The sequence below is a fragment of the Schistocerca nitens genome, chromosome 2 (genome assembly GCF_023898315.1).
Source record: "Schistocerca nitens isolate TAMUIC-IGC-003100 chromosome 2, iqSchNite1.1, whole genome shotgun sequence".
Lineage (NCBI taxonomy): Eukaryota > Metazoa > Arthropoda > Insecta > Orthoptera > Acrididae > Schistocerca > Schistocerca nitens.
The window spans coordinates 674,869,397-674,883,177 of record NC_064615.1 but is presented as its reverse complement, the minus strand read 5'-3'; the positions used below and the strand labels follow the sequence as shown (position 1 = coordinate 674,883,177).

The 13,781-nt window shown below is 44.4% G+C and overlaps 1 protein-coding gene across 1 annotated transcript in view; it reads right to left on the bottom strand.

The window, feature by feature from the left end:
• The window catches only part of LOC126234548 (alpha-(1,3)-fucosyltransferase 7-like), a 362,065-nt gene that overhangs the window by 93,142 nt on the left and 255,142 nt on the right, over nucleotides 1-13,781 (bottom strand). The window contains exon 2 of the mRNA XM_049943245.1: nucleotides 7,909-8,107. Coding sequence (XP_049799202.1) covers nucleotides 7,909-8,106 — 198 coding nt within the window. The 5' untranslated portion in view covers nucleotide 8,107. The remainder of the gene's footprint in view (nucleotides 1-7,908; nucleotides 8,108-13,781) is intronic.

The window sequence follows — 13,781 nt, the reverse complement described above, 5'->3', positions numbered from 1 at the left end:
CATTAAAGATCTCTCCGAAACGCGTCTTTTCATATGATTTGCTGCAAAGTGTCAGAAAATGTAAGGATGACGTATAAAAACACTAACCAAAGATTTTAACTCTAAGTTAGCTTCTAATGATATTTAATACCTGATTATAGAAGACACAGTACGTAAAATTACGGGTAGAGTGTGATCTGCCCACCCCCCTCCCCCAGAATTCTTAGTTGTTTGTGTCAGATTAACCTGTAGTGTAACCAGAGGTCTATATTGGCTCCGATTGATAAATGCCGCAGCCTTCCCCAGTATAGAAACCATGAGCCGCGCCTGGCCAGAAGCATTGCCACTTGTTCTACTCGGGTTGAGAAGATACTGAAGGAGGACATCCGGTGTTCACCGGACAAATGGTACACGGCTAACAGTTCTGGATCTATGCACCCGGCATGCACTGCAACTCAGTCTCAGATTGAGGCCCATTCAGTATGGACTCCTGTCAGACACGGAGACTGGCAGGTGTTTGTGCATAGCATAAAACTTAGGACAAGCGACACACGTGTGGTTCGGATGATACCGTGCATCCTGCCACCGTTTCGCCATATTCAGGACCGTACTAAGTTATCACTCGTGCCAGTAGACGACACAAGCCTGCGTGTATCGAAGAGGGTACGTCGCCTCCGCGCACCACATCATCACTCTTCAATGTGGAGGCAGAGCCTATAGCACCGGTAGAAGACACCGGAGCGTCTTGGACCAGAAGCAATCTTCGGACTGCACCAACCGTTTTCTCGAGAATCGACTTGCGGATTAAGATTAAACCGGGAGCATCCGGTTGAAAAAGAGTTGGAAGGCGGAGGGGGGGGGGGGGGGGAGAGCTGACTGATGAGGGACACCACAGTACACTTCGCTGCCATAAGCGGACGAAATCATCGCGGACGATAATAATCATTTTTGCCGCTGTCGTCATAGTTACTGTTGTTATTTACAGTTGTATAGTTTTCTGTGCCTTGCCTTTCTATGCTTGCATAATTCAAGTTCATTATCGAATACTGACCGATATTTATCGTCAACGCGAGAATAACCTAGCGTTCCCATAGATTACGTAAATCTGCTGTTCCTATTTAGTGAACTCTGAAGTGAAATTATCAGCGCACTCGTAGTGTTTCTTATTTAACAGAGAGACGAGATTGTTCAAGAGGAGATGTTTAAAAACTTTGCGAGACTGTTTTATTACTCCTACCACGTCACCCACGGTGAAAATAAATGCGAAGTGATCGTTGGCTGAACATTACTGTAATCAAACATTTTGGAAACTTAACAATGGGTAGGAATATTCCGAATAGGTAAAGACATTTCGAGTAATCAACAAAAAGTATTTCGAGTGATACTCTAGAACATTACAATTAGTAATGTTGTTCCAAGCAATGGTTTAGTGTAGGGGGTAAACATTTAGTGGTGACGCAATTTTTATTTTTAATTCTTCATTAAAATGACTTTATTTATTATTTTCATTCAGTTAATTGCATTTACTTTATTTCTAATTCTTTGACTCATGACTTTAATCATCGTACTAACTTTTTTATTAGCCCCTTCCATATACTCGTAGATAGCTTGAAACAGTTGATATCATCTCTCCCATCGTCAGTTACTGAATGTTTTCTCACCAGTAAATGATAGCAGACGAGTGCGTTTGCCAGTGTAATAAATCGGGTATAGTAGTTTACAAACAGCCTGCTGAGAAGGATAATACGGTTGTAGCCAATTAGTTTATTTTTGAATTAAAAAAATTATTTAAACATTTATGTATCCTATTTCTTAGGAACATGAAATGTGATTCTCCTGAAGTAAATAAAGAAAAGGCTTCATGCACTATTTCTGAGTGGTAATCCGACGTTTTGGTTTTTGAGTCATATATGAGAATTAAATCCTTAACAAAACCCAGGTCACCGTCTGCGTGCACAACAATTACACGCTGGTCGGGAATTTTCTCCGACTATACTTCTCGCACACTGTCTCTCTGCCAAAATTTATTTACTGTGTAATGTTTGTGAATCAGTATTTCATCTAGGTGAACAACTGACAGCGTTGATACCGGTGCTTCATTCTTCCGTAAAAACTTTATGTAGTATGCCCTTTTTGCAACTACGTCCTCCCGTTCGTCCATAACAAGACGATTATTTTGGCTTCTTTTAAAACGAAATCCCATAGACAGAACAATTTTTCTAAAAGTTTCCCTCTTAGCCTTGAAGCCCAGTTTCGTGTGGCAAAAGCTGTGCGATTTTCTCGAAGTTGGTATTTTTTAAAATTGTTCGTAATAGCGTAGAAATTGCTACCTGATAATACATTTATCCATATCGTCAATGGAATATTTATTGTGAGCAAGTTGTTCCTCCTCCTTTTCGGGAGAAATCTGAATCACATTCTACTCGGCTTCGTGCCCCTTATTCCGTAATTTGCAAACCGCTATCTTGCTCAACTTTAAAATTTTGGCTGCACGTTCCATCGTCGCCACCGCCGGTACGATTAATCTCACATCTTTCTCACCGTCAACAAATTTAATCACCGAAAGCCATCGCGCCTGCCACTAGACATTTTCCGCACTTACCTTCCCTGCCTGCACTGCGACGTAACAACGCGTACTACTTTAATCGGAGCGCTGCTGTAACCAGTCAAGTGACAAAGTTAGTTCCAGCTATACCTCTTCCCCTTGAAGGCTAATACATATTATGTGATGTACCCAATCCGATAGCTCCATATGCAAGCATACCGCTACCGTGGTTCAGCGAGGCCCCGGATAGAATCTGTCCAGTGGATTAACGTTGGCCGGTGTGCTGGTCAGCCTGGGTGAGGCTTTGGGAGATGGTTTCCTACGTCCGACTACGTGAATAATGTTCTGGTATCCATGTCACATCTAAGTTATACGATTCACAAACGTTTTGAAAACGCTTTCTCACTTTCACGTGGGATAAGACTAGGTGCGTATAGATAGGGTACACACTTTCTGTCCCGACAAGGGTGAGGTGGTGGACGGGCGGCAGTAGGAAGGACATCCGACCATCCACTTCCAGTAACATCCCAAATCTAGAATATCATGCCAACGTCGTGAAACATGCGATTCGGCATGGAGAAAGGAGAAATACAAATTATGTGACGTGTTAAACACTACCCACATTGCTGTTAAATCATGCAGTGCTGTTTGCAAAGTACACCCCAAGATCAGTTTAAAAACGACGTCTCTTGTATTTGGTAGCAATCTAGATACTCTAATGTAGCAAACACAGTCCTGAATTAATGAGCGGTTAATGAGACAAAAACGATAATAGTGTCCATTGCTGTGGTAACTAAATTAATTCTGCAGATAACTGCATAGCCGGCCGAAGTGGCCGTGCGGTTAAAGGCGCTGCAGTCTGGAACCGCAAGACCGCTACGGTCGCAGGTTCGAATCCTGCCTCGGGCATGGATGTTTGTGATGTCCTTAGGTTAGTTAGGTTTAACTAGTTCTAAGTTCTAGCGGTCTAAAGACCTCAGCAGTTGAGTCCCATAGTGCTCAGAGCCATTTGAACCATAACTGAATAATAAATATTACCGTCCGCTACGAAACTGAAATGAGATACTACGCAAGTTCTCCTTGTTACATGTAATTAAGTTATCAGTCGCTGCAGTCCTACTTTCACTGTTCTGTAATAGAATGACCACTACTTATTTGAATCAATAGGCATTGCACTCTGATTCACATATATGCTATAATCTGGCTAACAACGACCATTTTGAAAATAAAATAGTGATAGTTTGCCAATATGACTCGGCGGCATATGAACAGTCCATGAAAATTTTAGAACTGTCTGCCCATTTATGCCGTGACGTTACACCTCGGTAATTCTGATGTAACTATTGTGATAGCCTAGAGGCATTGGTCATATGAAACCATCAGGGAGTAAATTAATAACTACGCAGCAATTGTGAGGCACTGCATAGAAATTCAGCAGCACGCTTTGCTTAGGGAACCTATTATTATTTCGCGCGCTTTTTTTTCCTTTTAAGTGTGCTGCAAGTTGCAAAGTTCTTCAATGTAAGGCAGCGCTGGGTGGCCGAGGGTCTAGGGCGACTTGTCACGGTTTGAGCGGCTCCTCTGCATCGGAGGTCCGAGTCCTCCCTCGGGCATGGGTGTGTGTGTTGTACTTAGCGTAAGTTAGTTTAAGTTAGATTAAGTAGTGTGTAAGCCTAGGGACCGATGACCTCAGCAGTTTGGTCCCATAGGAACTTACCACAAATTTCCATTTTCTTCAATCTAGGCACTATTTTTTGGGGGGGAAAGTATCAGCACCGCTTATACTGGAATCATTAGGAATAGAAGACTCTTTTCTTGCAGTATGTACAGACGGAGTGACAGTGTTGCTTAAGGATGACTTTTTCTGGACATTATTGTCAGAGTTACCTGTTCCTTGTTCCACATTCTGATAACAGTTACTTTTCCTTTCATGTTAGCAGAGGCTGGAATCGAACTTCGGTTGCACACGTTCGCTGGTTTCATTTTCTTCACAGCTGTTTTTGGTCGCTGCATATGGTTCCATTGTACAACAGACTTCCTTGATTTATAACTTACTGTTATTCGTAGTTCTCTGTAAATCTTCTAGTTCCGAAATCAATGTTGTGTTGTTAATATTGCATTGTCCGCCTGCTTAGCTAGGTGGTAACGTGCTCGCCTCACGTTCAAGCGGGCCCGGGTTTGATTCCCGGCCGGGTTGGGGATTTTCTCCGTTCGGGGACTGGGTTTGTGTTGTCCTCATCATCATTTCATCCTCATCACCGGCACGCAAGTCGCCCGATGTGGCGTCGACTGAAATAAGATTTGCCAAACTTCCCCGGATGGGGCCTCCCGGCCATCTATGTCATTCGCTCATTTCATTTTCAATTTCTCATTTGTTTATCTGTGTTTTGGGGATGGTACTAATGGCAATATTCTTAAGAAAAACTTTTCCACAATCATGATGATCAAAGGACGTGATTACTACTCTTTGTTATTAGTGTAACCTCCAGCCGGGGTGGCCGAGCGGTTCTAGGCGCTACAGTCTGGAACCGCGCGACCGCTACGGTCGCAGGTTCGAATCCTGCCTCGGGCATCGATGTGTGTGATGTCCTTAGGTTAGTTAGGTTTAAGTAGTTCTAACTTCTAGGGGAACTGATGACCTTATATGTTAAGTCCCATAGTGCTCAGAGCCATTTGAACCAGTTGACCAGTGTAACCACTGGAGAGGTTCCAAAAAATGTTAATCACGCCTGGTGAACATTCTTAAACCAGGGATACGAAAGTAACTGTGGTATTATCGGTTTATGATGTTTAGTTTGCAGTATGTTCATCTGATTATAATGAACAACAACGCTGTAGCCGCTAAAGCTATTTACTGGGATGGTAATAAAACTGCTTGGCTTATGCTTTCGGTATTTTGGCCCTCGGCGGCCGCGTCTTTGAGACACTGGCTGTATTCTGTATCGCCCCTATCAAGCAGCACATAGCCGTGGAAATTATTTTTACTGCTGGTAGTATAAGTGTAACTTAGCAATAACGCATAATATATTGTCAAATCTGTGGCCATCGCATTACTTCATGGATGGCACAGAACTATCCTGCTAAATTCACTTGATATTTTGTTGTGACGGAAGGTAGATTACGGTTCAATGTCCCATCGACATCGACATCATTAGAGACTAAGCAAACGCTGGAATGTTTCAAGGATGGGGACAGAAATCGGCTGTGCCCTTTCAAAGGAACCACCCCTGCATCTGTCTTGAAAGAATTATGGAAATCACGGTAAACCTACGAATGTGGATGGCCTGATATAAATTTAAACCGTCGTCCTCTAGAATGTGAGTATTGTGTACCAACTATTGTGCCAACTCGCTCATTATATTGTTATTTCTACTGAATAATCCAATTTTCACTTTAGGGATGACATCAGGTTATCAATTTATGGTTTTGAATCCACAAACGCCGTTCCACGCTGAAATTGCAACTAATCTCGTCTTTTGCTTTCGGATATATGCATAGGTCCTAATAACTACTAAAGCACTAAGGGAGAGGCAGATGCCGCAGCACTTCGCTAGTGCTGGGGAAAAGCAATCGCGCTGTAATGTAAACGCTCCATTGGTTCTCCGTTGCAGTCAAGCATTACCACCAAGTTGGATTAAAGTAAGACATCGAGGTAATTTAGAGGTGTGCTGACAGATTTTATATCAGTTGTTTTAATTAGTTTGAGGGTGTTGCTGAAACTGCGCGTGGGCTTAGATGGGAGTCATTGGAAGGAATAAGATGATATTTTCGCAAAACGTTATTGAGGAAGTTCAGTGAACCATACTTTGATACACGACGCGAGAGCGAGTATTGTACTTTTGCCAGCTTCCGTCCAGGATAATAACAACAGGAACAAAATAATAAAGATTAGGGCTCGTATAGAAGCATATAGGGAATCATGTTTCCCTTGCTCCATTTGTTTCAGGGGCAGGAAAGTGAATGACTAAAGCCCCGTACACAACAGGCCAGCGGAATCCCCCTAACGACTGCCAACGGCTTCGGCAGACCGTTGGTCGTCAATCCTCTGGCTTTTGGCCTCGCATCCTCACCAAACCAAGGGATTGGGGCCAAGGGAAACGGCCATTTGGAATTGCAGTTGGCTCTGATGACTTGTCGAGGTTGTTCCCATTTTGCTAATGGCATAAAGAAGCATTTTAACTGCAATTTTACCCGTCAATATTATGAGGACGGAAGAGGATTTAGCAGTTGTCACATTTGTGGCATTTATTTTATTGTAAGTAACTCTCTCTCTCCGTCCGAACAGGCCTTGGGAGGCCCAACGGTACCGACCGGCCGCTGTGTCATCCTCAGCCCACAGGCATCACTGGATGCGGATATGGAGGGGCATGTGGTCAGCACACTGCTCTCTTGGCCGTATGTCAGTTTACGAGACCGGAGAAGCTATTTCTCAATCAAGTAGCTCCTCAGTTTGCCTCACAAGGGCTGAGTGCACCCCGCTTACCAACAGCGCTCGGCAGACCGGATCGTCACCTATCAAAGTGCTACCCCAGCCCGACAGCGCTTAACTTCGGTGATCTGACAGGAACCGGTGTTACCACTGCGGCAAGGCTGTTCGTATTATAAGTAGCTGATTAACAGGAAAAGAAGAAGAAGAAACGGCGATGGTGGACAACATTTCCTTTAAAAAATAGTGCAAAGTGTGGCGGGACAAAATTAATGTCTGACAAAGACGAAATGTAATATGGGCTATTTGATAATTTTTCCGAATGAAAGAAACAGATGTCAGTACAGGCTTCATTTTCTTTTTCACACTGTGAACATTACTTTCTAACAGCTCGCTTATTTCCCACCAACCGTCTAACCTATTCAGTTTGTTTTTTTAGTAGCAGTTCATAGGATCCCATAAACATTCACCTTGACGATAAGAATCTATCAGCTTAGCGCTGAATCCACATTCCACTCCACAGACCAACATTTTTAAACGCAGTAAACACACAAACACGCACGCACACACACACACACACACACACACACACACACACACACACACGTTCAACAGACACAGCAAATTGGCACTGAACTACGATCATTTCACCCGACGTCCATACTAGGAGAGGGAACCCAAGGCCAACCCACCGCCAACGCTTTGATGTTAGTGCTGGCAGTCTGAACCACAACCAAGGCCAACTGCTCCGTTCATTCCGATTTGCTGCCCACACGCACTAAGCAGATCTCGGCCAACAAAGTGGTTGGTTGTCGTCCGTTGGCCTTTGATGGCCTAGTGTGTTCCCGCCTTAACAGTGGCACAGGATGCATCCCATTATTTGGTACTCTGTGGCCAGCGGCGTATGTAAGTCGATGTAGAACACCTCAGAGAAGGCAGCGGTCGCCATATAACACACCTGTTCGTCGGTGAGGCCGCGCCAGTTGGCCAGGGTGCCATCCAGGTCTGCGTCAGGCTCGTCGCTGTCTTCCCAGGCGTTGTGAACGGGGGCATCAGACAGGCTGTTGTTGTAGACGTCGTTGATGGACAGCAGCGTCCAGCCGCACACCAGCGCCGCCACCACGAGCAGCGACCATACCGCGCGGCTCCTCCGCATCCTGCACAACACCACCACTTATCATTGGGCAGCTACAAACCGGTTGACACAGACTTCGATATTGCCATGTACGCTGAAGTGACGAAAGTCATCGGATAACGACATGCACGTACACAGATGGAGGTAATATCGCATATACAAGGTATAAACGGGCAGTGCATTGGGGGAGCTGTCATTTGTACTCAGGTGTTTCATGTGAAACGGTTTCCGGCGTAATTATAGCCGCACGACGGGACTTTGAACGCAGAATGATAGTTGGATCTAGACGCAAGCGACATTCCGTTTCGGAAATCGTTAGAGAATTCAGTATTCTGCGATTCACAGTATCAAGAGTGTGCTGAGAATATCAAAATTCAGGCATTACCTCTGACCGCGGACAACGCAGTGGTCGACGGCCAACTCGTGACGGCCGAGAGCAACAACGATTGCGTAGGGGTGTCAGTGCTAACAGACATACACCACTCCGCAGTGGCCGGCCGGGGTGGCCGAGCGGTTCTAGGCGCTACAGTCTGGAAGCGCGAGACCGCTACGGTCGCAGGTTCGAATCCTGCCTCGGGCACGGATGTGTGTGATGTCCTTAGGTTAGTTAGGTTTAAGTAGTTCTAGGTTCTAGGGACTGATGACCTCAGAAGTTAAGTCCCATAGTGCTCAGAGCCATTTGAACCATTTGGACTGCGGGAAATAGCGGCAGAAATCAATGTGGGACATACGACGAATGTATCTGTTGTGACCCTGTGATGAAATTTGGCTTTGGTGGCCTGTGGCAGCGGTCGACCGGCGTGAGTGCCTTTCCGAACAGCTCGACATCCCCTGCAGTTGCCTCTCCTGGGCTCGTGACCATATCGGTTGGATTCTAGACGACTGGAAAACTGGTGGCCTGGTCAAATGAGTCCTGATTTCAGTTGGTACGAGCTGATGGTATGGTCCGAGTGTGGCGCAAGCTCCACAAAGCAATGGACCCAAGTTGTCAACAAGGTACTGTGCCCGCCGGTGGTGGCTGCGCAATGATGTGGGCTGTGTTTACATGGAATGGACTGGGTCCTCTGGTCCAAGGGAACCGATCATTAGGTGGAAACGGTTATGTTCGGCTACTTGGAGACCATTTGCAGCCATTCATGGACCTCATTTTCCCATGACAACGCGCCATGTCACCGAGTTACAGCTGTTCGCGATTGTTTTGAAGAAAATTCTAGACATGTGACTTTTCATGCTTTCCCGACGGATGCGTTGCAAATACACTTCTCGGGTTTTCCGACGAATCTCATTGTGTAAATCGCACAATATTTCATCGAGGGAACTGCTCTACATCATCAGGAGATGGCAGTTGTACGGCGGACAATCTTGTCAACAGGGATGCAGGTTTTCACCTAAGCGCCACCTGGAATCCAGCACCGACTGTCATTAAATCAAAACAGGGAAAACCAGAAATTCCGATTCATGCGACGCAGCACACTGCTGGGATTTAATTCAGCTTTTAACCACAGGAGCGTCCGGCAGCACAGTCATTGCCCACAGGGCACACGTGGAAGGCCTCTCTGCTGCTTCGAGCAGGGGACACTAGGAGCGCCGGTTTCCTCCAACTACGAGGGTCTTCCCGCGCACGCGTATTTCCTGCTCCCGACCTGATAAATTCCGACGTCGCCGCGCGATTATCATCTCAGTCACGCCTTGCATCAGTGACAGCAGCAAAATCCTGCACCGGCAACACTTTCGCAATTATAGGCAACAATATTTCGGCGGGGTCTTCCAACGACTTGTTGATTCCATACCATGGCGATTAGCTGCACTACAGAGGACAAAAAGAGGTCAGAAACGATTTTAGGAGGTATTACATGATTTTTGTCTCCTCAGTGTATTAGTGCCACCAGTATCAGACACATTAACGTTGTTGCTATATGCCCATTGTTTACTTTCATTTTCTCCGCTCCCCCCTCCCCCCCCTCCCCCCCCCCCCGCCCCTCCACCCCCCACCCACCGCAAAAAAAGGAAGTGGTCACTGTCCAGGTAATAGTAGCACAGCAGACACTAAAGGAAAGCAGAATCAGACAGTTTGCTAACGGTACTGAGCGCAGAAGCTATTACTTTTAGAGTACACAAACGTTATTTCGAAGGTTATAGATTAAAATAGCAATTAGGAACATATGTAGAACGTTATATTTTCTGAAAAAAAAGAAATATATTAAGGTACAATATAAATGTATTATAAACTCTTTTCCTATCTTCTTTGTCCGGAAGTGAAACAAGATATTAACTGACTTTTTGGAAGTGTGATTCAATAGAAGAATGCTGAAGATCAAATTGGTTTGCGCGTATATAGGATAATTCATGAAGCGACACTGAACGAAATCGGGGAGAGAAGAAATTTATCGCACAGCTTGACTAAAAGAAGACATACTTTGATAGGATACATCATGAGGTATCAAGGAACAATTACGACGGAGTGCTGAAAAGTAATACCTCCGACTTTTTTAGGTGAAAGCTCTTAAAGCTTTTTAATTAAATCAAACGCTATTAACATTCTACATCTTTACATTCCATGTCCACATACTTATTTCAGAACGTAGTCACCCTGGTGACGAACCACATTTTTCCCAACGAGAGACCAATTTATTGGTCCCGTCACTGTAAAATGTCTGATTTTGTTGACAGAGCCACAACCTGACCTCTGCTCGCACCGCTTCATAACTATCAAAGTGGTTTTCGAAGGCGTTCTTTAAGCTCTGGAAACGGATGAAAATTGGATGGAACCAAGTCGAGACTGTATGGAAGATGAATCATGAGATTGAACTCAACGATCGAATCGATTACAGCACTCTTTTTTCTCACGCTCCGACATAGTTACGTTATACACCGTCATGTTACACATCACAATTCGGAGCTTTCTAGCGGCAGAGACTTGCAAATATATAGACATGAAGAATAAAGATGGAGAATGTTAATAACGTTTGTTTTTATTTAAGAAGGTTTATGAATTTTCACATTAAAAAATTCGGATGCGTTACTTGTCAGCACGGCCTCGTAATTCGGTAATGGCGAGAAGAGTGTGAGGATATAAACTGCAGAGAGAGACCAAGGCTATACCACAGTATTTTTTTCTGCCACCTGTTCTCTGTGATCAAGGCCTGGGGACGGCGAGTTGATGAACGACCACCGTATCATCTTCTTTTCTATGGCGTCATTTGGGGGTAGTACGGAGGGGCATGGGGTCAGCACACCACAGTGCCTGCCGTTTTCGCGTTTCCGAATCTAGGATCCATTACTCATCACTCCAGTAGCTTCTCAGTTGTCCTCACAAGGTTGTGAGCCAGTTGTTCCTCTCCTCCTAACAACGAAATACCTTGTTGGATATACCGAAAACAGAATCCGGCTCCTTCAAAAGAAAAATATGACTCAAATGCCTCTAAGCACTATGGGACTTAACATCTGAGGCTATCAGTCCCATAGACTTAGAACTACTTAAACCTAACGAACCTAAGGACACCACACACATCCATGCCCAATGCAGGATTCGAACCTGCGACCGTAGCAGCAGTGCGGTTTTGGACTGAACCGCCTAGAACCGCTCGGCCACAGCGGCCATCCCGGCTCCTTCAATGGAAGGAGCTATGGAGACTGACCTCGAATGCAGCGCCCAAGTTCAAATCGCTGTGGGGTGCCGTATTATACAGACATGCAAAGTCTTGCATAAGTTAGACTAGCGTGGAGCGCTGCATGAAACCAGTCTTCAACAACAACAACAATGTTGACAAACATTTTTTTTTCACCATAAGAAGAGCTCTTCGAAAAAGACGAACGCAGTAACACCTTCAAGAAGTAGAATCTGTCGAACATAGGAACCTACCTGAAGCCATTCATGGTCAATACGTCAGCTACGCATAGACTGACTGAGACAAAGCATGTGTTGGTAGGACACATCCAGATATATGAAGCCTTACACCTCCACATCCTCACATCCTCTCTCAAAAATTTTTACTGTCTCCCTCCGCAGATCATGAATCCGCACGGACATTTACCCATCCTACCAACTATAAATCCACCCCACCCATTTTAACTCTTCCATTTCTCCATTCTTTCCCGATTATTTCTTCCCCTTCGAATTATGGCCTTATCGATACCTCTAACAAATCCTCCATTCTCGTCTCCCAACATCTGTTCCTACTCCATTGATACTACACATCTGTCCTCCATCTTTACAACCCCACACTCTTACGCTGGTCAATGCCCTACCTTCTCTCCTTCAACAACAGACGATCTTTCCCAGAGTAGGTCCTCTCAGTTTCAATGGCAGTGAAGTTCTTCTTTTAAAGATCAGTATAGTACACCGAGTTTTAAATTTTTTTTATGTGTCCTTGTGCTTTTTGTTCTACATTTTCGTCATTTCTGTTTCAAATTAAAACCGAAGATATCCCTGAGTCTAATACATAAAAACGTCCTTTAATTTCATCTTTAAAAATTTCAATTCACCTCTGAATATCTCATCTTTATATTAGTGTTTTATATAGTCTAGTTAGCTTAACATGTCACTTGGCTGACAAGTAGGTTGAATTTACCGTTGACTGTCTACAGTGCTGCCCATATGGGCCGGGAAGGGGAGGTGGGAGAGGAAGGATAAAATAAGGAAGAAAAGAATACAGCTGTATAATAGATTTGCTCTGAACATTTAAATTTAAATGCCAATTTAAAATTAGATTATGTCATTCTGTTCAGAGGTTTAAAACTTTAATAGTAAGTGAAACTATTTCATAAATAACTCAAAATCGTCAGATGGAACCAAATGTACCGTGACTATTATTAGGGACTTCGCATTAATTCTACTTCTGCAGTGCAATCTTTAAAATGCTAATCATTGCAAAATACGGGGATGTATTTTTTATTACTTCTTAATATAAATAGCAACTCCGGCCTAACCTCAGTTCTCTAAGTGGTTCCTGGTTCCTGAATATCTATAAATTCTAAAGTAAAGTTTTTACTCATCCCCCTAATCAAGAGGTTCGATGTGCTGTCATTTACTGAAACTGGAACTTTACCAATTGGAAACCTGCCTTGTCTAGCGTCAAGAAAAAGTAAATGCATGTATGGTGTACTTAATGTGTACGCCTGGTGGCCTCATTCAACATACTGAAGAGGCTATTCCGGCAGTCATTGAGGGAACATGGTGCAGTCAACTGGAGATCGTGGCGCACGTTGGAACAAACGAGGCCTGTCCTCTGGGTTCCGAGATCATACTTGAGTCGTTTTCCAGCGACTGGCGGAGATGGTTGAGAAGACCAGCCTCGATCACAGAGTTTGAAAGAAGCTTAAAATTTGCAGCATTGTCACCAGAAATTATCGTGGCCCCTGGTTCTGAGTCGACTCGAACGACTGAACCAGAGACTTCGAAGATTCTGTGACAAGCTGCGTAGTGACATCCTGGACTTGGGACTTGTAAGGTCCTTCTAAATGGGTCAGATAAGCACCAAGCATTAAAAGTTGCTAACCTGGTAACTGACTGCTTGTGGAGGATTATATTAGGCTACTCTCCATCCAATCCAGATAAGAACAGCTGTAGGAGAGTCAAAAGTATTAGAGTAAGATCCAAAGGAATGCCCACCATAAGGGAGAGTATTAAAATTCTAATAGTTAACTGTTGACGCATTCGCAATAAAGTCCCAGAGTTTGAAGCGCTCCTAAAGAGC